Genomic DNA, 23869 nt, shown 5'->3' with positions numbered 1-23869 from the left:
GATAAATTAATGGAGGATGGGTCATCAGTGGCTATTAGCCAAGATGGTCAGAGAGACAATCCCATGCTCTGGATGTCCCTGAATCTGGGAGTGGACGATGGGATGGATCACTCGATAAATTGCCCCGTTCTGTTCATTTCCTTCTGAGGTATCTGGCATTAGCCTCTGTCAGAAGATCGGCTATTGGGCTAGACGAACCATTGATCTGACCCATTGTGGCCATTCTTATGTTCTTATGCAGTGAGATCTTTGGGATTCCAGTTTTTATTCAAATCTAACAATAAAAAAATGTAAAACATTGTTATTGATAAGTAGGGCTGTCAAGTAATCGGAGGTAACTCATGCGATTAACAAAAAAATTAATCACGATTTTAAAAAATCACAATCGCACCTTTAAGCAAAAGAATACCAATTGAAATGTATTAAATATTTTTGGATATTTTTCTACATTTTTATATATATTGTATTCTGTGTTGTAATTGAAATCAAAGTGTATATTATTTTTATTACAAATATTTCCACTGTAAAAATGATAAAAGAAGTAGTATTTTTCAATTCACCTCATACAAGTACTGTAGTGCAATCTCTTTGTCCTCAAATTGCAACTTACAAATGTAGGTTGGTTTGGTTTTTTTGCTATGTAACTGCACTCTAAAACAAAACAATGTAAAACTTCAGCGCCTACAAGTCCACTCAGTCCTACTTCTTGTTCAGCCAATCGCTAAGACAAACAAGTTTGTTTACATTTACAGGGGATAATGCAGCCCTCTTCTTATTTACAATGTCGCCAGAAAGTGAGAACAGGCATTTGCATGGCACTTTTGTAGCTGGCATTGCAAGTTATTTATGTGCCAGATATGCTAAACAGTCATATACCTCTTCATGCTTCGGCCACCATTCCAGAGCACATGCTTCCATGTTGATGACGCTCGTTAAAAACGTGTTAATTAAATTTGTGACTGAACTCCTTGGGGTAGAATTGTATGTCCCCTGCTCTGTTTTACCTACCTTCTGCCATATATTTCATGTTGTAACATTCTTGGATGATGACCCAGCACATGTTGTTCATTTTAAGAACGCTTCCAATGCAGATTTCACAAAACACAAAGAAGGTTCCAATGTGAGATTTCTAAAGATAGCTACAGCACTCGACCCAAAGTTTAAGAATCTGAAGTGCCTTCCAGAATCTGAGCGGGACAAGGTGTGGAGCATGCTTTCAGAAGTCTTAAAAGAGCAACACTCTGCTGCAGAAACTACAGAACCCGAACCACTGAAAAAGAAAATCAACCTTCTGCTGGTGCATCTGACTCAGATAATGAAAATGAACATGTGTCGGGCCACACTGCTTTGGATGGTTATCGAGCAGAACCCGTCACTAGCATGGATGCATGTCCCCTGGAATGGTGGTTGAAGCATGAAGGGACATATGAATATTTAGTGCATCTGGCATGTAAATATTTTGTGATGCTGGCTACAACAGTGCCATGAGAACGCTTGTTTTCACTTTCAGGTGACATGGTAAACAAGAAGCATTATCTCCTGCAAATGTGAGCAAACTTGTTTGTTTGAGCGATGGACTGAACAAGAAGTAGGAGCCTATTTCAGAAGTCCTCAAATCTTGATTTAAAGACTTCAAGTTACAGAGAATCCACCATTTACTCTAGTTCAAACCAGCAAATGACCTGTGACCAACACTGCAGAGGAAGGCAAAAAACCCCAGACTTTCTGCCAATCCAACCTTGGGGGAATTCCTTCCTGACGCCAAATATGGCAGTCATTTAGACACTGAGGATATGGGCATATAATGGGCAAGCTCCACCATCCAGACACCTAGGAAAGAATTATCTGTAGTAACTCAGAGCCCTCCCCATGTGATGTCCCATCTGTGGCTGTTGGAGATATTTGCTAATAGCAGTCGTGGGTTGGTCATATGGCATTGTAAGCCATCTCATCATACCAGCCCCTCCATAAACTTATCAAGCTAAGTCTCTTTGCCCCCACTGTTCCCCTTAGAAGGCTGTTCCAGAACTTCACTCCTCTGAGAGATAGAAACCTTCGTCTAATATCACGCCTAAACTTATTGCTGGCCAATTTATATCCATTTGTTCTTGTGTCTACATTGGACTTTAACTTAAACAACTCCTCTCCCTCCCTGGTGTTTATCCCTCATATGTATTTAGAGAGCAGTCATATCTCATCTCATCCTTTGGTTAGGCTAAACAAGCCAAGGTCCATAAGTCTTCTCTCATAAGATTCCTCTGACCATGCTAGTAGCCCTTCTGCACCTGTTCCAGTTTGAATTCATCTTTCTTCAACATGAGAGACCAGAATTTTACATAGTATTTCTGGTGAGGTATCACCAGTGCCAAGTCCAATGTTTCTAATGCTTCCCTATCACTACTGGAAGGAAATACCTCACCTGAAGCATCCTAGGATTGCATGAGCCTTTTTCATGGCCACATCACATTGGTGGCTCATAATCATCCTGTGATAGATCTTGGTGCATTGGTTGTTTTTCTCCTGTGTTGTTTACAATTTACAAGTCCCCAATTTATAGCAAGAATGCATGTTAGTCCCTAAGTGAATGACCTTGCACTTTTCACTGTTGCATTTCACCCTATTTCTTTTACTCCCGTTTTCAAAGTCATCCAAATCTCCTTATACAATGATCTGGTCCTCTCCCAACTGACACTATCTCCCAGCTTTGTTCCCCTGCACACTTCACTAGTACACTTCCACTTTTTGTGCCAGGCCATTAATTAAAATATAAAATAAGATTTATCCCAAGATAGATCCTTCACTGGTAACCTCCCTCCAGCCTGGCAGTTTATCTTTCAGCATAACCGATTGTAGTCTCCCCATTTCCTTACCCACCTTTCAATTCACATATTAATCCCCATCTTCTCCAAGACATGTAGCCCGAAATATTTTCCTGTATAACTTTATCTTTTAACACTTAAAATTGCGCATTAAATGATTTGAGGCCTTAGAATGTTCCAAAGGACAGAATTCTCAGCACTCTTCCCAGGCCAGAAGCTTGTGTGTTGATGCCATACTACTTTAAAATTCTTCCCTTCAGCGGTTCATATCAAACAATCCTTCTGTTTTCCCTGTTGTTTGAGGTTAGACTAGATTTCTCTTCCTACCAGGCTTTGTGTGTGTGCTTGAAAATGAGCACCCTCTTAACTTCTTTAATCTCTGCAGAAGCTCCTTGGTGGAAATGCAGAGTCGTCACGGAGCTAGAGCATCAGTGGATCAAGATCATTCACCTCATCTTGTACAAAGAGGTAAATTAATAGATGATAATTGTTATGAGATCAAATCCTGGGCCTGGCCTTGCTGTCCCCAGTATAAGCCAGCTTCGCATTGCTGCCAGGTCAGTCAGGTGGCACAATACTGAGCACTCTCAGGACTGCTCTGTCTTAGCTCAGCAGCCTGCAGGGCCTTTTTGTAACTGAAGATAGGCCAGCAATTGCAACTCCCTAGCTACAGTCCACAGGACTACCAATCTGGCATCTTTTGCCAGCTCTAAATTCACATTTTCACAACAGAGTGACAATCTAGTTTAACATAGTTTTAATTCTCTTTCTCTGCAGGAAGTGATCCTCAGGACTGGCGGCAGCAGCAGAGGAATATTCCAGTACATTCCTGTCCCAAATGTGGAGAAATTCTACCTGACATGGACACGCTTCAGATCCACGTTATGGACTGTATCATCTGAATGGAGATCTCCAACTCTTCATAAATGGAAATTTTCAACTGCCAAGCAAATGCATTCTTTCCCTCTAGAATAGGCACTGGTCCTACTCCCTGTGAAGTTTTACAGGGTTATTTTCCACTGATTTCATTGACAACAGGGCAATACCACTTTTTCTTTAGCATTTCCATTTGCTTTAGGGAAGAGACAATTTTCATTTTGTAAAATGAGTTGCTGATTTACGGAACTCCACATATGTCTGCTGCAGTGGAATCTTTAATCATCCTCTAACAACAAGCTCTACTTCTCATAGTTTATGATCACTCACAGTGAATCATTCTCTGCTATCTGGCTGAATTCAGTCAAAGGGGAAAAGATAGATACAGCTGATCAGTTTATATATGAGAGATGAAGTAGGGGGTACAGGGTTAATCAGGAAGCTAACTCATGTTTGAGAAGCTTATAATAAAATGGAATAGTTTTGTATTCGTTACACACTTGAAAAGAATCCTGCTCTTGCGCTGAATAGCAGTTGTATTGAATTCCCTGGAACCAGGCTAATCTGATGTTAGATTCTTGATACTATAGTTTGTGTACTCTCTGCTTTAACCAGATGTGGGCAAAGTGTAAGATTAAACTGGTTGGGTCTGAAATATGTAGCTGCTGCTATATTAAAGTCATTTGGTTTTATAGAACAATTCACAATTTAAAGAAGCTGTCTTTACTCCTCTCAATTGTAATAAATTCACCTGAACTTGTACAGTGGATCTCAAAATATTTTGCTGGAAACAGGTATGGTGGATGTAACTTAATCATTTAGGAGAGTTAATTGAGTTTCATGTTTATGAGACAAAAATAAATCTGTTGCAAAACACAAGAACTGACTTTGCAACTTGTGCATATTTTAGATCGGGGTCGGTAGCCTTTCAGAACTGGTGTGTTGAGTCCTAATTTATTCAATCTAACTTAAGGTTTTGTGTGCCAGTAATACATTTTAAAGTGTTTAGAAGGTCTCTTTCTATAAGTCTATAATATATACCTAACCTATTGTATGTAAAGTAAATAAGGTTTTTAAAATATTTAAGAAGCTTCATTTAAAATTAAATTAAAATGCAGAGCCCCCCCAGACTGGTGGCCAAGACCCAGTGTGAGTGCCACTGAAAATCAGCTCATGTGCCGCTTTCGGCATTCGTGCCATAGGTTGCCTACCCGTTTTAGATCTTCATTATATTCTGGATTGGCTTTTCATCCATATGTATTTCCAGTAGGAAACTGTGTTGGGCTAGGACTTTTGATGCTTTCAGAGATGCGTGCATATATTCTGTGCTTATATAATACCAAATCTAAAAACTATCACCATCTTCCTCAGGATTGTGGTGAGATTCCAGCTCAGCTCCTCAGTCGGCTGCTTTTGTTGAATTACTATTGAAATCTAGAATGCAAAATCTACTGTGACAGCAAAAAAAGAAAGGGAAAAAAAGCAGCAGGATCATACATCAAATAATGTGAAGGACTACAGGAATGAGGATTGTAATCGGGGGGAAAAAATGGAAATTAGATTGAGCTTGATCCTGTACTCATTATTCAGATGAAAGTCCCACTGACTTCAAATGGGATTTCTCCCCAAGTAAGAACTGCAGGATTAGAGCCCTGTCTGGACAGCTGATTGAATTATTAAATCTATTGCTATAAACTACCAGTCCCCGAACTTGGACCATATTTGGTAAATGAGCACCAATGATAAACGTGCATGCAATGCAAAAGGAATGTAATTTGTATGCAAACAGTTGATATCCCATAATTTTGAATTTTGGGCATGAGGAATTGGCAGAGATGGGAGGCCAAAAGATTGTTGCAGAATCGATGCAGGTACATGGAAAAACTTTGAACACCCACAACGAGGTCCGCCACACCCCATCCTCTTGCTATTTATGTAAAGGAGGTGTTAATTTATTGCTTGCATTCAGCCACTATGAATGACAGATCTCTAGCCCCTATTGGAATGGCTCTGGCTTGGTTCATTACATTGTGTGTAGAATTCTGTGCGGATACAACATTTGTATCCACATCTGATCCACAAACATGGTCCACAGATATAAAGCAGAGATCTGCAGATTTGCAGGGCTCTATTGTGTGAATGTTCCAGATATATGTTGCTTGAAATTGGTGGGTTGCACAAAATCATACTTCCAGCTCCAGCCATCAGTAAGACAGGACACTAATGATCTCTCACAGTGATACCTGTATTTTGTAGCATGGATTTAATTGAGCTATCATTGATGGCTAATGGGGGCACTGTGGTTTGTCCTTATTTTTGAGGTTGACCATTATGTAATAACCATAAATGTTCCAGTCCATTACTGCTCACATTAGTATTGTTCAGTAGTATTAAAGCTTGTGTCCTTGTTAGCTGCTGTCATTAGAAAGACTGACTTCACAGGTGCTGAACTTCTGTTGCAGTCAGTGGAAGCTGTGAATACTTGGACCTAGGAAAAATCGAGCACACAGGAACATGTACTGCAGCAGGATGACATGCCATCCAGTAGAGAAGGCAGTACTTCTACACCAATGTGAGGAACAAGGTGCAAGCAAAGCATATTTTTTATAACTGATATTTGCACTTGCTGTACGTTTTCATCAAAGGATCCTCAGGATACTTTACCAACACTGAGGCCAAGTCTACACTACAAAGTTTTTCTGACGCAAGTTACATCGGCATACAGGTGCGTGCCACAGTTAGTATATTGCTTGTCACATGCATACTTGGCTCCTTCTGTCGGCGCAGCACTTATTCACCAGAAGTGCATGTGTCAATGCACAGTGTGGTGCACCATGGGTTGGTATCCCATTGTGCAACCCCCCATCATTCAGCGTGTTGTCTTTTGGGTAGTTTTGTCAACACATGGCGTGGTGGGGCAGAAATGACTTGTGCAGTGGTAACTGGAAGCAAGGGGTCTCATAATGTTCTTCATCTCGTAATATTATCTCTATCCCATAATTTTCATGCCTATTTTCAATTTCCCACAAGCCCATGTGGGACTTGTCACTGTCTACAGTCTCAGGAGTATGGAGACTGCATAGCTCAGCATTATTGTCGTAAGTGTTGCAAGCATAGGACGCATTGTCCTCCAGTATTCACAGAGCTTCAACAGGAATCATGGGGAACATAATGATTTCCTAGTGGTCAGTTTGCTGTGGGACACAGAACCAATTCAAGGTTGTAGGTGACATGCACTGAGCAGCTGCAAATGGTGAAGTGCCACTTCTAGGCTCAAGAAATGAGCACTGACTGATGGGATCATATTGTAATGCAGATTTGGGATGATGAGCAGTGGCCACAGAACTTTCGTATGCACAAGGCCATATTATCAGCTCTGTGTGCTAAGCTCCCTCAGCCAGCCCACACACCATCCATGCTTCTCCCATTCCAAGAAAGAGGAATAGCTCAGTAGTTTGAATGTTAGCCTGCTAAACCTAGGGTTGTGAGTTCAATCCTGGAGGGAGCCATTTAGGGAACTGGAGTAAAAATCTGGGAATTGGTCCCCTTTTGAACAGGGGGTTGGACTAGATGACCTCCTGAGGTCCCTTCCAACCTTGAGATTCTATGAATTACTTTGTGTCCATTTTGCAAATGAGGAAACCCAGGCACTAAGCAATTTAAGTAATGCTTCCAGCTGCATTCAAAAGTCATTACTAGAACACAGGACACCTGGCTCTCAATCCCTTTTTTTGGTAGCCAAAGACTATGTTACTTCACTCATATTTCCTCCATAAATTCAGGTTATTCTATTGTTGACCAAAATGTCTCTAAAGGATCATCATAAGCTTGGCCATAACCTTCTCCAAGAATTGCTAGTGCCTTTGGCAGATGCAGATTCTGATAACTTTTGAATTAGTTCTCTGTGACAGTGGGACTTATGGTCTTCCTTCCTTGTATCCAATTTTATTGTGGTAGCTCTGCAGTTGTTAAAGATTCTGCACTGATAGCAATTTGTTTGAAGTACTGTCATTCAGCCTTCTTCTGATAGAATTTTAATGGAGCTGATTTAATAAAAGGAGCATTAATCATAGCTAGAAGACAGAAAATCAGTGCAAAAGGCCATAGTGAGAATTACCTATTCAACAATCAACCCAATGATGACAATTTTTAAGTGGTTTGAGTTAAGTGGGGAGCTCGGTGTGGAATGCTTCTGCAACGGCCATGTCTACACAGCAGTAGCATAACTACGGGGCTGTAGCTGTGCTGCTGTAGCACGATATTGTAGATGCTTCCTACATTGATGGAAAGGGTTTTTCCATCAAGGTAGCTGATCTACTTTTCCAAGAGGTGGAAGCTAGGCTGGTAGGTACCTAGCTATGTGTTTATTGGTAATTAGGTCAGCTTAACTATGTTGCAAACAAACAGTCCAACAACCAACTCAGAGATGGACAAATTGTACCACGCACCAAGTCCTGTTACCTTCAAATAGAGTCTGCAGCTATGCCCTCTGTTAACTGTGTCTGTTTGCTGCTCTTCTCTGAAACAGTTACCCCAATTTTCTATATTTGAATTACTCCCTGCTTGAGCTAGTTTAGCTACAGTGATAGGATTTTGTAATTCAAATTTAACCTATCTGTAGAATGTAAGAATGGCCATACTGGGTCAGACCAAAGGTCCATCTAGACCAGTATCCTGTCTCCCGACAGTGGCCAATGCCAGGTCCCCCAGAGGGAATGAACAGAACAGATAATCAAGTGATCCATCCCCTATTGCCCATTCCCAGCTTTTGGCAAACACCACAGTTTTCTCTAGGCTGATTGTGAGGCCAAACAATTTTGATGCTTCAGCGAAGTGATCGACAATGCACTGGAGATCTCCCTCTGTGTGTGCTAGTAGGGCACAATCATCCACAGAGAATGCTTCTCTTATTAGTAGTTCTGTTACTTTTTTTTTCTTTAAACCTTGTAAGATTGAAGACTGAGCGGTCATGTCTGTATCTGAAGTATATGCCTCTGTTGAGCCCCATCGGTAGCATGGTTGAGAACTTGGGTGTAGAAGCGATGGAACAGTACAGGGGCAAGGACACAGCCTTGTTTGACTCCATTTGAAATGGGAAAGGAGTCAGTGACCTTGCATTACCTCATGAAATAAACAAATAATCTTTACCAGTTTTGATGGGCAACCAAGTTTGCTGAGGATCATCCATAATCCTTCTCTATCCAATGCTTTTGTCAGATTGATGAAAACATTGAACAGATTAATGTTTTGTTCCATACATTTTTCTTGTATTTGCCTGATACTGAAAATCGTATCTATGGTGCTATAACAAGGTCTGAATCCGCATTGAGTCTCAGGTAGATTGACTTCTGAGATGGATTTAAATCAGTCAGTTCAGGAGGACATGAGCAAAGATTTTTCCAGCGACAGGTAGGAGAAATATCCCTCAGTAGTTATTGCAGACCATTTTCCTGTCTTTATTTTTAAATAAAGGAATAATTGTGGCATCTTTAAAGTCTTATGGCATTTCTTCACTGTCCCAGATGTTAGAAAGGATCTTTTGAAGTGTTGTTACCACTTTTGGGCCCACAGATTTATATATTTCTGCCAGTATTCCATCTCTGCCCAAGGACTTTCCTGAGCGCATCAAACTGATTGCCTTTTCTATTTCTTCAAGTGAGGGTCGTGAGTCAGGATGGTGCTGAATAGGCTTTTGAGGTATCTGGTTAATAGCAGTTGTTTCAGTTGAGGATGAGGTATTCATTAGTTGGCTGAAATGTTCAGCCCATCTCTGTTACATGTCATGTTTGTCTTTGATGACTGTCCTGCCATCAACCATCATAAGCGAACCTGTGCCCACCTTTAAACATCCATAGACTAGCTTCAAGGAATCAAAAAGCTTCTTTGTTTCATTTGTTTCTGCATTCATTTGAGTGTCTTCTGCTACCTTCTCCTAACATTTATCTTGTATCAAGTGTAGTAGTCCTTGTGCCTTGCTTTGCAGGTGTTTAAATCTGTCTCTCTTTGAGGTAGACTGCCAGATTTGGAAAGTCTCATTTTTTTTCTTTCAAGAGTACTCTGATTTCATCATTTTCATTAAACCAGTCATGGTGAACCCTTTTCTTCCATCCAAGGACATTGGTTGCAGTTTTTTGTACTACCGCTCTGAATTCCTCCCATGAGACAGGGTTGTCACCAAGGTTGGTTTCTACTGCTCTTTGTAGCTTGTCTTGATAGGATGCATGGTTTAATTTAACAATATCAGGAGACATCTTGGTTGTTTTTGGGTGTTTCAGGCATGTGGGTATAATGTGTAGATTCAGTATTGACCTAATCATTCTATGATCCATCCAATATTCTGCCCACGCATGGCTCTGGTGATCCTGACGTCCCTTATATCACATAGTCGGACAATGATGTAATCTACTAGATGCCATTGTTTGGATCTGGGCTGCATCCTGTAGTTTTATATTTGTCTGCCTGTCTGAAGATGGTATTTGTAATTGTCAGGCTATGTTCTGCACACTTGCTTAGGATTAGGAGACCATTTTCATTCATTTTTTCCAATGACACCTTGCTAGTTGCTGTTATCTTTACCTTCGCTTGCACTGAAATTTCCTAGGATGATTAGTTTGTCACTTTCTGGTGTTGACTTTATGAGAGAGTTGGGATCAAAGTAGAACTGTTCCTTAGCATCATCATGGTTTGTTAAGGTGGGTGCATATGCACTGATGATGGTAGCAAATCATGACTTATTTAGTGGTAATTGGAGTTTCGTGAGTCTTCCGTTAATGCCTATTGGAAAGTCTTCAAGACATTGCAAGAGTTTGGTCTTGATGGCAATTCCCACTCCATGGATTCTATCTTTGTGTGTTTTTTTTCCCTTCCAGACAGTTCTGTAATTAATGCTCTCATCTTTCAATCTAGTTTCACTGAGTGCTGTAATGTCAATGTCATACTAGGCTAGCTCTTTTGAAAGGAGAGCTGTTCTTCTTTCAAATTGAGAGGTATCGTCTTTGTCTATCATAGTCCTGATGTTCCAAGCAGCAGTCTTTAGTGTTTTTTTAGTTATCTTTGGTTTTCAACCGCGTTGAGGATGATCCACCAGCTGCGGTAAACTGGCCAGATTTAATTTGGGCAGGCAATGTTTGAGGCACCTTTTCTAAAATTCACAATGCAAGCAAATTAGAAAATGAGATTTTTTTTCATTCATTTCAATTACAATAATCCCTTGGTGCTACTTTAAATAGGCACAATGTAATTATCTCCCTTGGAATTACAGTTGAAGCATAGCAAACTGCTGATGGCTGGCTTGCAGCTGAGCTTATCTGGGTTCCAAAAATTGTATAGAGTTGGGGAGTGCTGATGTAGGTGGATGTAGGGCAGGGGTTTAGGCCAGGTGCCATACAGCTCCTCAAGGGCAGGGGGTATTATGCTAGGGTGTCAAGCAGTTTTCTACTGGGGCACAGGGGTTGGTGTACTAGAGAGCCATGCAGCTGCCCTTGGGGTATGCTGACATATTGAGATGCTGCAGCACGCCACTGGGCATGGGTTTGACATACATGCAGGCTGTCCCACTGCAGTAGGGTAAGTGTGGCAATCAATATGGCAGCCCTTCTGCGTGGCACCACTGCTACACTTTGTGATGCGGGGCAGTCTGTAGGGTGTCCTATTGGTGTGATGTCATCACCCTGCTTTCTGTGACATCAGCAGGCAGTTTCCCATGACATCATCATTAAGGTCAGCGGCTAGTGTTTTTTGCCCTGGGAGTTTGCGCCAAGGCTTTCAGGGGGAAGAACAGGGAGTTCAAGACAGGCATTTAAGAAACAGTAGTACCAAAGAGCCAGCCCTCGAGCAGCATGCATGCCTGCCCCTAAGCAAGATGGCACCAGTGGCTTCACAACGCTACTCTACCATACACAGGACTCAGCCGCCCCTAATAAAGATGGCGCAGATCGCACGGCTTGCCATTCTGCGGGCCACAGACACATTACGCATGCGCAGAACTCCAGCTTCTGTTCCAGGGCCGGGGACGCGGCAGCCGAGGAAATTGCGCCTGCGTGTGACCAGAGAGGCGAGGGGCGGGGCCTAGTTAGAATTTTGGCGGGTGACCCGGCTGAGGCGAGCGGAGCTGGGCGCTGTAAGTGCGGGGGCCTGCCCGGAGCAGGGCGATCTGGGGGCGGAGAGATCGCGGGGCTTGGGGATCCGTGAGTGTCCCAGGGGCGGACGGGGTCTAAGCGCGGGGAGGGGATCGGAGTTGTGGGTTCCCGGGCAGGGATTTCTGAGGGGCGAGAGGGGGAGTCCCCTGGGACACGGGGTCTGTGCTGGGGGAGGGGGAAGGATCGGGGGTCTCATGGGGGCGGGATCCCCTTGTCATCTCAGGAGGAGGGTCAGGGGGGTCGCTGAGGGAGGGGTCCCGAGTGGGGAAGGATCGGGGGTCTCATAGGGGGCGGGATCCCCTTGTCATCTCCGGAGGAGGGTCAGGGGGGGTCGCTGAGGGAGGGGTCCCGGGTGGGGAAGGATCGGGGCAGTCAGGGTAGGAGGGGGCTTCAGGAGGAGAGGAGATCAGGGTTGTGGATTCCCTGGGTGGGGGACAGGTTCTCTGCTGGGAGATGTGGGGTCGGGGTGTGACGGGCTCTGGCGGTGCCCAGGGAAGGGAAGAGTTCTGGGAGGTCTCTCTGTCTGAATGCTCATGAGGCTGGGAACTGGGCGTGGCTCCACTAATTAGCTGCGTGGCCCCTGCAGAAGATGCACGTGTAAGATGAGGTGAAGGCCTTGGGGGAAACAGGAGGTAGGTGGGAGGGGGCAGTTGGGTGAGAAGAGGGGGTGGGGGGAAATTGGGACGTGCAGGGCCAGAGAAAGAGGTGACTTTCCGCAGCTCCAGGGCTGGGGCTGCCAGGTAGAGACCCCCCTCCTTCCCAGCCACAGCTCAGGGACTGCTGCAGTGGGGAAGAGAGGGAGGGACCCCTCTTCTTCCCAGCCCCAGCTTGGGGGATGTCGCGGCGGGGGGAGGGCACATCCATCGCATTAGAAAGATAAGACTACTGATATTAAAATATGAGTTATGCGCTTTTATTTGTAGAATAAAAAAGTTAATAGTAAAGGTTTTTTATGTAGTACTTTTATTCAAAGCACTTTACAATAGTTAGCTAACGGTACAAACAACATTTGGAAAGATCATTAAGTGTTCTGCAGAGACCCTCAGCAATTTTCAAGTGGTTCCTGGGAGGAAAAAAAAAAAGTTTGAGAGCCACTACATATTTAGCAGCCTATTATATTTGAGGCCTGAGGCTTGAGGGGGTTTCCCTTCCCAAACTCGTTTGCATTAAGTGTTAGAGCTCTGGGTATTTTGTATTCATATAAATGTTTAATTCCTTTTAAATAATACTAAATTCATCTGAAGAGAACTTTGAAAGTTATAATTTCAAGTGTTTATAATTTCCTTTCCTGTGCTACACCAAAAACATTCACCTACCTGTGTGATGATAATAGTGTGTCGGCCACCGTAGCCTCTAAGCATTATTAAGGCTATGTTTTAGTCACAGGTATTTTTAGTAAAAGTCACGGACAGGTCATGGGCAATAAACAAAAATTCATGGCCCGTGACCTGTCCATGACTTTTACTAAAAGTACTAATGAATAAAACTTGAGGGGGGGCCTGCCCAGTGGTGAAAATTCCACCCCCCTGAGAGATGTACATATACCTACCTAACCCCAGGTGTAGACAACACTAGATTGATGGAAAAAATTTTACATCGACCCTTCTCGGGGAGGTGGATGGAGTACCTACCTTGGCGGACATAGAGAGTGTCTACACTGAAGTGCTACATAATCACATATCTTTGTGTGTGTATAAGAAACTATGCTACTTGATTTTAGTAGCTCTTATTCTTCCTTCTCCCACTCTGTTTTTGCTGTCCCTTGTATGTTATCTTCTGACTTCAGGAGTTAAACTCTTTGGGGGCTGGGTCCATATCTGTTTTTCTCAGGAATGCTCCTAAGCACACTTTGGGTGTTGCACCCCATTTTGTTTATCCACTTGACTCTTTAGTGTGGACAAAATGATGTTTTCCCCATTAAATAAACTTTCCAGATTTTTGTTTGTTGATCTCTAAAGCAATGTTCAATGTCTGAAGAAATCTGCTTGTCCAGTAACCTATAATAAGCGATAGGAGAAACTGAGTTTTTCCCATGCACAACCACTTATTTTCTGTCTAATTAATAATAATATCAAAGTTTGGTACTCCAGATTTCTAGGGAAGTGTCCATCTGTTCGAATCCTCATATACTGAAATAAAACAGGTCCATCTATTTTAATAACTGTGTTGAAAGAAGCATGAGAAACCTAGAAAAAAGAGACAGATTTTTAAGAGTGGGAGTGATTAACCATTAGAACAAACTATCAAAGGAAGTGGTGGATTCTCCATCTCCTGAAGTTTTCAAATCAACACTGGATGCCTTTCTGGAAGATACTCTGTAATCAAACACAAATTATTTGGTTCAATAGAGGAGTAACTGAATGAAACTCTATGGGTTGTATTACACAGGAGGTCCAAATAGGAGAGCCATTGGTCCCTTCAGGCCTTAAAAGCTGTGAATCTATGAATGTGGTTGGGTGGTTTGTTTTTTAAATAAGGAACCTAATATTCTGATACTGTAAAGAGCTCAGCACGGAGCCTAATTGACTTCAGTTGTTGACCTTGGGCCTGCATGTAGCTCACTGCAAGATCAGAATCTAAATGCAGAAAAATGAAATGCAACATTGTAGAGATCTTAAACTGAAATTAGAATTGACAAAAATGAGATGAGACACAAAAAGTAAGCATAGTGAATAAAGGAACTGGGAGAAGAAACACTTGCTAAAGGGAGGTGGGCATGGTTTGTAAGTTACTTCTGAGTTACTTTGGTATAAATGTGAGCCTGTAATTCAGTGTCTAAAAAGTCACTGTGTATCCCTACAATAAGAAACCAATGTGTGCGTAGTTTATAGACTAAGAAATCATATGTACATGAAAAGTAGAGGAGATAAGCTCCCCATGCTAAGGGAGGCTGTGTCGTCTAATGGTTAAGTCGTGGGATTGGATTCTCATCCCTGCTCTGCCATTAATTTGCTATGTGGTGGTATAGAAGTGTAAATTATTTCAGTTTGAAGCTTTGAGAGGTTTATCATCATCTGTATGTAGGGGCTTGGTGAAATAATGAAGTGGCTGAGACAGCAACCATTGCTGTTTTCAATAGTTAAACACATTAAGAAATCTGTGATAATTTGTGTCCCTAGTTTATGCATTGAATCCTTGTTTTATTTGTTATGCAAGTTAACAGTATTGCTGCTTTTCTCTCCTTAACAGGTGAGATTCTTCCTTTGGGGACTCTGCTGAAGCAGTCCTGTTGAAATCATGGATGGTGAGATCTGCAGTTTTCCTTTCCCCAGCTTTTCCTTTTGCATCTAGGGCCAATAAATGAGTATAATGAGTGAGTTAATGAGTTCAGAGAACATAGTTGTAAACTGCATTTAACTAGTGTAAAATTAAATCACAATAATTGTTTATTAGCAGATGGTTTTGAGGTCCAGAGACTAAGGCTATGTCTACCCTTGCACTTTTGTCGTTAAAACATTTTTCGGTCGGGGTGTGGAAAAAACACACCCCTGACTGACAAAAGTTTTACCAACAAAAGTGCTGGTGTGGACAGTGATATGTTGGCGGGAGACACTCTCCCACCAACATAGCAACTGCCACTCTCTTCCGCCAGCATAGAGCGGCTACACAGGAGACTTTATAGCTGTAAGGTCTGTGGTGTAGACTTATCCTAAATCCCCTACCAATCTATGCAAAATGCCTCCATCAAAATCCCCTTCAATTGAGCTGCTTTGGCACATCTTCAGCATCAAAGGCTAAATCACACAATTGTTCTTTCCTCTGAATTTCATCTCCCCTCAACCTGTTTTATTCCTCTCTCTCTACTTATGTTTCTTTATTGCCTGGTCCCTTCTGGCCTTGCACATATTTCCTTGGTGCTTGATTCCCTTCTTCCACAGACATGCTGCCCAGCTGCTTGGTCCCCATGCTCTCCTGAATATGCTCCCCTTCCCCTTTGATTGCATTGATATTTCCCAGTGATGACTGGCAGTTCCACCTCCACTATTGGCTCTGATCCCTTTGGACAGCTTCTGTTTCTACTTTTTCAGACCTCCATACTTTTCTTTGTAATGAGGCTGCCAGCAAGGAAATGCTAGCAAAGTGCGGCCTGCCAGTTTTCTGTGGGCCATTGGTGGACCACAGTTTGGAAGCCTGTGCAATAAACCAGAAATTAACCTGAACCAAAATAATATAGAGCATACCTAACAAGCTGTAGAAATCTGTCATTCCCTATGTTTCTGCCTGCAGCTCCAGTCTATCTTTCTTGATCAACATAGCTGACAATTTCTGCTCCTTGCTTCATTGTTTCCCATGTAATTTTTTTTATACATAGCAAATTTTTTAAAGAAATAGTGTCTCAGACACATTGTTTTACGTTAGACAAAGAGATTGGAAGCTATTCTGTATTCCATTGTTGTCTTCCTTTATCCAACAGCAGTTTCACTTGGGGCTAACTTATGGTTTTATAAAAAAAAATCAGTGCTCTGATTATATCTAATTAGCAATCGACTTTTCTTTGTAATTAGATGTGATTGCAATATCTTGGGCACATATTACATTGCAGTTTTACTTTAATTGGGCTGCTTTGACTCTTGGTTTGATTGGTTTGTTCCAGGTGATGATGACTTGGAGCTGTTGGCCTCTCTGTTAGAAGAGAATGAGGCAGCTGAGGACGGGAATACTCCTGAAGACACCACAGCTCACTCAGATGAGTCTGGAGAACCAGATGAGTATGATGAGCTCTTTGACGCAGAGGATGATGCATCCTACACCGAGGAGGTTGATGCTGAGGAGAGTGAAGCCAGTGAGCAAAAGGAAAATGCATCTGCGTTGTTTGGCGATGTGGATGACCTGACAGAGGAGGAGGAAGAGGAAGAAATTGTACAGGAAATACCCTGTTCTCCAGCTCTAAATCAGGAGAAGGAGAAAAACAATCAAGATTTGCAAGGTTTGCTAAACAGCAATTTTTGTCTGATTTGTCATGCCCTTCAAGCTTATGACCTCCAAATATATATCGTCTCTTTACAAGCTGTGGTGATAACTAGAGAGCTGATTGGGGCATACTAGAGGGCTCACGGGATTGATTAGGGATATAGAGCCCTTCCTCTCAAGGTTTCCAGTTCAACTCCAACCCTGTTGGGAAGTGTTTGAAAGCTCTCATGAAGACTGTTGAGTGGCCTGGGTTAAGTAAGCGTATTGGGGTTAGTCCAGTTTTAAATGTCCACATGGCAAAATTTACCATCCCAAATGCCACCTTTGTCAACAGAGAGACCAAGGACTGAATGAGCCATGGAGACTGAACTACCCCCTCAACCCTACAGATGGTTCTGGTTAGGGCTGAGGTACATTAGCACACCAATACAGGGAAGCTTATGTGACAACTTGTATCCGTTCTATGGATAAAGAGTTCTTCACCCTCTAAGGCTGTCACTGGCATCTTTTACCAGTACAAAAAAAAAAAAAATCACACACTTAAAATTCAACATCAGGCAGTTCATCAGAACTGCGTCTTGTGTGTTTATTGATCTTTGGGGCTGAATCTGATTGGGTTGGTTAAAGTCTTACCATAAAAATCAGCATCAGAGTAACTTAAAGGGGTAATATCAGTGCTATTGTGACTATGCTAAGTTGAGCCATGCGGACACAGACAGGTTACCAATCGCTGGTGTATGATCCAGTGCTGGTATTTTTGGGGCTGGTACTCAGTACTGTCACTTCATCATTTGTATTGAGAGGAAATATTAATGCACGTGGCATAGCATCACCTAAGTAGTGTTGATTGTATGAAGAAATATCTTTGCTAAAGAAAAATTGAGCTCCAGGGGGGCTGTTGGGAAAGTCTGTGCTCCCTATGAGTCTTACAGAACTTGAGCTTTCTTTTTATCATGGCTTCAGCCTTTTTTCTCTCTTCCCTTAGAATCATTTCTAAATTCCCGTGATTTAGTAAAGCCACTAAGATTCCAGTAATCTTATAAATCTTAATCTGTGCTGGTTTCCTGCTAGCTTCATTATTTTTTTCTCTCCTAGATGAACTGAGGAAATTGCAAGAGCAGATGAAGAAGTTACAGGAGCAGTTACAAATGACTGCAATTGGGCAGCCATCCAGCTCAGGCCTTCAGAAAAAAACCCTTGGTAACTAGGTTAATTAAACATTTCTCATGTCTCTGCATCCAGACTTGTATTTATAGTCAAGTCTTGCAGACAACTAGGTATCTAAGCAAAAGGTGTCAACTAGTAGAAGGGGGACATCCCAGTTGAGAGAACACAGGCCTGGATTCTATTCCTTTCTGCTACAAATTTCTTGTGTCACCTTGGGCAAGTCACTAAATCACTGACCCTCAGTTTACCCATCTGTAAAATGGGGATGATTCTCTGGCGTGGTGTTCTGACTCTCATGCATAAAGCTCTTTGAGGTCCTCTGGAAGGCGCTACATTGGAGCCCATTGTTGGTAGGCAGTGGTACATTTCACACAACGTACAGATCAGATTGCTTTGTGGTGTTACTATGAGTGATACAGCTGTGTGGTGAATATGGTAGGAATAAAAGGGAAGAGGATCATATTTGGGGCTAGCAATGTGTGTTACCAGAGCTCCAGCTTAATACAGCTCAATGGTTCATTTGTACCTGCTGTCTTGAGTCACTGGAGGATGAGTGGCTGATTTCTAGTCAGCTGTTACATTTCAAATGCAGGCTTCAGGAGCTGGCAGCTATATGGAAAGGCTTCCACATTGATTCCTGTATTTAATTTATACAAGGATGTGTTTAGTGTGGAGCAGTTATTAGACTTTGTGTCCAGCCAATGAGATCTCATTAATATTCTTTGTTTTTGTTGATCAGGTAAATCGCCATGTATTCCCTTCAAGGAAAGGAAAACTCCAAAACTCCAGGAGTCACCATGTTTCTCTGCTCAGCTCAACAGCCCTGCTTTATCGATAACCAAACTGGGAGCCCAGAAACCAAAACATTCACCATCAGGTATAGTTCTTAGTAACTAGGTTACTTAGCGCTATGCTGCTGTCTGGTAAATATTAGTTTGGGCCTTAGCGCTATGCTGCTGTCTGGTAAATATTAGTTTGGGCTGTCATCTGAGAATATGAAAGTTACACTGTAGATCTGAGGCACTGGCTTAGTCTCTTAAAGGAAATCTCATTGCTTGAGTCATTTACAAGTGAACAGGAACTAGTCCTTGGGATTCCACTACAGGGAACAATCCTGTACTGAGGAGGCAGGGCTGACTAGCTGAATAAGTTTTTTCCATTGCTAATGTGGGTAAAATGTTCTAGATTGGTGTCCCTTGTTAAGTTTAAGTTGCTGTTGTTGTCAGTAGCTACCAGTGTGGTGTCGCCAACTTCTGTGAGCAGCGCCTGCCTCCTGCTCACAGCCCAGCTTTTTCTTAGCAATGCCTGGAAGTATTTTGGTTCAGGCTTCAGGCCTCAGACTGGGCCTCTGACACAAGAGTTTGTTTCAGGGTCTCATCTTACTACAGCTGTATTTTATAACTGAGAATATTGTTTTTCATTCTTCATGTAGATTTTCCTTCTTTCTCTCCACCCCTTCCCCTCCCCCCGTTGTTTACAGAGAATAAGAATCCTCCTCCAAGGCCAATATCAAGTTCATTTCAGCCTCTCAGATCTACTCCTGGGAACAGGCCCAAAATGGCCACCAGAGACCGGACTCATCAAGTGCAAGGGAGTTCTAGCATGACTGATCAACCAGTCTCTGTGGAAACCTTCTCTGGGCTCAGATTAAGGTCAGTGACCCAAAGCTGTTCTGGGTATCGAGGGAAAAATTTTAAATAATAGGAGAGATGTGATCCTTCTAATGGACTGTCCCAAAGGTGCTTCCTATGTCAAATGCATTGTGAATGTGGATCTCGGGCTGTCAGATCAGGGTGAAATTTTTGGTTGGCTGTATTTTATAAATAGCTTTCCCATCTCAGAATGAATATTGTCTGATCAGGGTGTTAATGTTAATAATCTAGCAGCAGCACTGGTCGGTAATTCAGTAATTAGACAGCAACATCTCTGCTGGCTTATTTACCATTTTTTGTCCTCTTCTATGGATGCTGACCATGCTGTTCTGACCTAGAGTCCATTTTTAACAATGTAGCAGTCATTTTATTAGACAGTGTGCTTAGAACTGCTTCTGTCACAATATGTTCAGAGCTGGTGGGGAGGCAAGGGAGACATGATGGAGCCTGCTCCTGCTCCAATCAAAATGAATGGGTGTCTTGCTATGGACTTCAGGGAACCCTCAGGAGCTGACCCCATATTCCCAATACTTGTGACCACAAAAGGTCTCTTGTTACTTGAAATGGCTTTCCTCATTGGAAAGGGTGGTGAATTTCCAACCTGCACTCATGCTTGGGCAGCAATATTGTTCAGTCCTTGCTGAAATGAATAGAATTAACCACAGATACAAGGTTAACTTGCTGTGTTGGTATTTGGACACAACAACTAAGTATATCAGCAGCCTTCAAATATTTATATATGTTTAACACCAGTAACTGACAGGAATTGTTTCAGGTGATCTAAGGTTGTGCAGCTAGGAGGAATGGGATGAAATCAGGTGCAGAACATACTTTTCATGGACTTCTATTAGCCTGTGGAGTGATCTGCCAGGGGGGATGCTGGGTTCTTTAAGAACAGAGCACTATATACTACACTCCCAAGAACAGTCCTGCAGTGATGGTAGTTGGAGATGGGGTAGACAGTTTAATAGGTCTCTTGATGTAATTTCATGAATATAAAAGCTATTTTGTACATGTTTTTAGTCATCCCTTGTATCGATGCTAATGTTAGTGGTCTCTGTATGCTCTGTTTCTTAATGTAGAAAACCCCGCGTGTCATCAGTGGAACTAGACAGGAAAATGGCTGGACGGAAGCTGATCAGACTGTCTCAGCTGCAAGGCAAACTGGCTGGGGGGAATCTGGAGGAAACAGACTGGGTAACATTTGGAGTCATAATAAAGAAAATCACCCCTCAGAGCTCAAATAACGTAAGCAGTTTTTCTCTATTCTCAATTAAATGAGGGTATTATCACTGATAGTCTAATTAGATTTTGCACAATTTTGTCAGCCAACTCCACATTCTTGTTTTAATTAAAACAAGCTACTACATTAAATTTGAATATTCTAGGTAGTCTAGGTTAATTCAGTGCTGCTAGTGTCAGCTCTCATATGAGAACTGGATGTATGGCATAAGATTGTCATCTACAGAATGCTGTATAAATCTGCTCATTCTGTGATGGTACATGCGTTCTGTAGGATTATTTCATCTTTATTATGACTTACATTGTTATGAATTGCTAAATTCACTAACTTTGGCCCCCAGAAGAGCAGCTACCTCTATGAAAGCAGAAGTCACAATATTAAATAGCACCAAAAAAATAAAACCAAACTTCATTTTCATTCTTTATGCTCCAAATTTCAATCACTTGGTCCTGCAGGGAGTCCCAAAAGGTGAGTTGATGTGCTAGCTCATGAAATCATGAGACAGAAAAGAACTGTTAGGTCATTTAGTTGTTTTCCTTTCCAATGAAGGATAGGTGCCTATTGTTAGGCTTGGCAGAATTAAATTTTTTATTATTTATTATTTTGACAGGTATCAATGTTTATTTTTAAGCATTTTTTTCCTATTTTTATCCATTTAAATTTTCACAGTTGCAGGAAATTATGGAGGGGACAAGCAATAACGATTTAATGACAGTAGATGTTGAGATTCAAAAAGTAAAAGGGTTATAACTGTTAAAAAAAACAAATTGTCAACATCTCATGTCAAAATATACAAAGTGCATAGCCATAAATCAAACTCTAATAAGTTTTCAAACAAAATTTTCTTTGCGTATTTGTAAATTTCAGTTATTATCATTGGAAATATTTTTTGTTGGTTTGCGTGTAAGATGAAATAGATGTTTGTTGACATTTACCAATTAAAACTCAATCCTTTCAAGCCTACCTATTTTACACTTACTAGGGCTTTGTTCAGTCTTGTTCTAAAAGTGCCAAGTCATGGGGCTTCTACCAGTTCTCTTGTGATCATACTACAGGCTAATATTTTGTCCAGCAGAAGTTTAATGGTTAGACACAGAGCTGAACACAAGGTCTGTGTTCTAGATCCAACTAGGTGGTCTTAGGCAAAACTGCCTCAATTTCATCATCTGTAAAATGGGATTAACACGTACTGTACAGGGTTATTATGGATTAATGAGAGTCTGTGCAAAGTGCTGTATAGCTATTAAGTATTGGTAACGGGAGCAAGAACAGTGGTCACAATTACATGTACAGTTACCTTTGAAAGTAAATAATGTTGCCACAGTATTCCCTGGCCTATGCTAAGTATAGAGAACAAAGGCAAAACAGTAACGAGTTTCGTGCAGACTGCTGTAAGCCTGGGCAATATCAGTGGTTTTCTTATTAAGATCTTAAAGGGAAAACCAATGTCTGTTCCAGGGCAAAACTTTCAGTATCTGGCGGCTGAACGACCTGCGTGATCTAAACAGCTGTGTCTCGTTGTTTTTGTTTGGTGATGTCCACAAAGAACACTGGAAGACAGACCAAGGCATGGTCATTGGGCTGCTCAATGCTAATCCCATGAAAAGTAAAGAAGGCTCAGATGAGGTAACAATGGTTTTTTTTTCCTCTCGGACTCATAATTTTATTTGGGCTGTCACTGGGAAATGTTTCGAAACACTTTGCTCAACTGATGATGTAATTCACAGTGCCCTCAGAAGGAAAAGTGCTTGGAAATTCATATCCCACTCTGCAATGCATTCTATAAAATATCTCTAGCCTTACCACAACTCCTTCTCTTGTTTCCCTGGAACCCTGAGCGTATAAAGCTGGAATTTCCTTTTCCCTCACTTGACAATAAACAGATTATATGTCAAGAGGGGCTCTCATTTTTCTCCTTTCCTTCCTTTCCTTTTTCCCAATCTGAGTAGAAGACTAGGAGTTTTTACCCCCTTTTCCATTAGGGCCACTGTTTTTCAGTAATTCTCCCTGTACATGATTTATGGGCATATAGTGGTATTTGACCCCTTGTCACGATGACTGCCAATCAACTTCTGAGGAAGGCCAACACCCCTTCTGGTACAGGCGCACTGTGGTGGACAGTGGGCTGGCCTGAACCCTCACTGTACAGTAGGCTAGCCTGATATAAATCTTTCAATTCAAGTGAGGTGTAGAAGGTGCTGACTTCCAGTACTGACATCTGAAGCCCTCTGTCTATCCACAGAATGCATACAGCATGATCCATAACAATGCAGCCTAGTCATACCAGTATAGCTAGGCTCTGTTCCAAGGATGACCATATTCAGGGCTGAGCAGGTATTTGGTCTCCATGCCTGTTCAGTCTTTGGCTTCTCTGTGGAGACTGCCAGCAGCCGGGCCACTTGATGGTGGCTTTTCTCCTACGAACACACGTTCTCTAGAAATTAGGACTGAGGCCATCTACTGGCTTTGCTGTCCTGTGGTAAATTACATTTGGTCACTACCAACCTAGACAGGAGCTGAACCAGTGACCCGGAGATCAAAGGCTCTGTTTCATTACCATCATTTGACCCATCCAGCCCCTCTCCAAAAATCTGTTTATTGAGCCTTGGGTTTACTCTTTGTGCTGTTTCTTTGTAGATGTGTTTGTCTGTTGATCATCCCCAGAAGATCTTACTCTTGGGTGAAGCTCTGGACCTGGGAACCTGCAAAGCTAGGAAGAAGAATGGTGACCCATGTACCCAGATTGTTAACCTGGTATGTATTTGTTGGTCTCTAGGCTGTCACTGAGTTGTTACTGTTGTGGGTCACTGATTAAGGAAAATCTGGCTGGTGCCTTAGAGCTAGTGCTCTGATTCTGTGCATTATTATTGGATCATAACTTATAACTAACGTGTGTGTATCATTCGTTGTGTCAATGGGCCTGCAGGTGGCTTGCCTCAGTTTACCCATCTTTCAGGGCTCTCTCAATCAAATTGCTAAAACTCTTCTCAAGGCCAGAAACTCACCTCCCTGGGGCAGGATTTATTAACAGAATTCAAAATAAAGTTTCTCAAATCCCCATCA

The 23869-nt window shown here is 42.1% G+C and overlaps 2 protein-coding genes across 7 annotated transcripts in view; both read left to right on the top strand.

Annotated features, from left to right (window-relative positions):
* OPTN (optineurin) overlaps window positions 1-4577 on the top strand; it is a 34397-nt gene extending 29820 nt beyond the window's left edge. For all 5 annotated transcript variants that reach the window (XM_030567774.1, XM_030567688.1, XM_030567850.1 and 2 more), the window contains 2 exons: window positions 3205-3287; window positions 3597-4577. In XM_030567774.1, the coding sequence (XP_030423634.1) occupies window positions 3205-3287; window positions 3597-3721 (208 nt within the window). In that variant the 3' untranslated portion in view covers window positions 3722-4577. The remainder of the gene's footprint in view (window positions 1-3204; window positions 3288-3596) is intronic.
* Window positions 4578-11670: 7093 nt separating this feature from the next.
* Window positions 11671-23869, top strand: part of MCM10 (minichromosome maintenance 10 replication initiation factor) — a 29816-nt gene continuing 17617 nt past the window's right edge. The window contains exons 1-9 of one of the 2 annotated variants that reach the window (XM_030567393.1): window positions 11671-11814; window positions 15023-15077; window positions 16428-16760; window positions 17840-17944; window positions 18651-18788; window positions 19392-19563; window positions 20646-20811; window positions 22265-22432; window positions 23444-23560. In XM_030567393.1, coding sequence (XP_030423253.1) covers window positions 15071-15077; window positions 16428-16760; window positions 17840-17944; window positions 18651-18788; window positions 19392-19563; window positions 20646-20811; window positions 22265-22432; window positions 23444-23560 — 1206 coding nt within the window. In that variant the 5' untranslated portion in view covers window positions 11671-11814; window positions 15023-15070. The remainder of the gene's footprint in view (window positions 11815-15022; window positions 15078-16427; window positions 16761-17839; window positions 17945-18650; window positions 18789-19391; window positions 19564-20645; window positions 20812-22264; window positions 22433-23443; window positions 23561-23869) is intronic. The other variant, XM_030567479.1, reaches the window with a different exon arrangement.

This window comes from Gopherus evgoodei, chromosome 1, assembly GCF_007399415.2.
Source record: "Gopherus evgoodei ecotype Sinaloan lineage chromosome 1, rGopEvg1_v1.p, whole genome shotgun sequence".
In the NCBI taxonomy this organism is placed as follows: Eukaryota; Metazoa; Chordata; order Testudines; family Testudinidae; genus Gopherus; species Gopherus evgoodei.
This window is presented reverse-complemented; position numbering and strand designations above follow the sequence as displayed.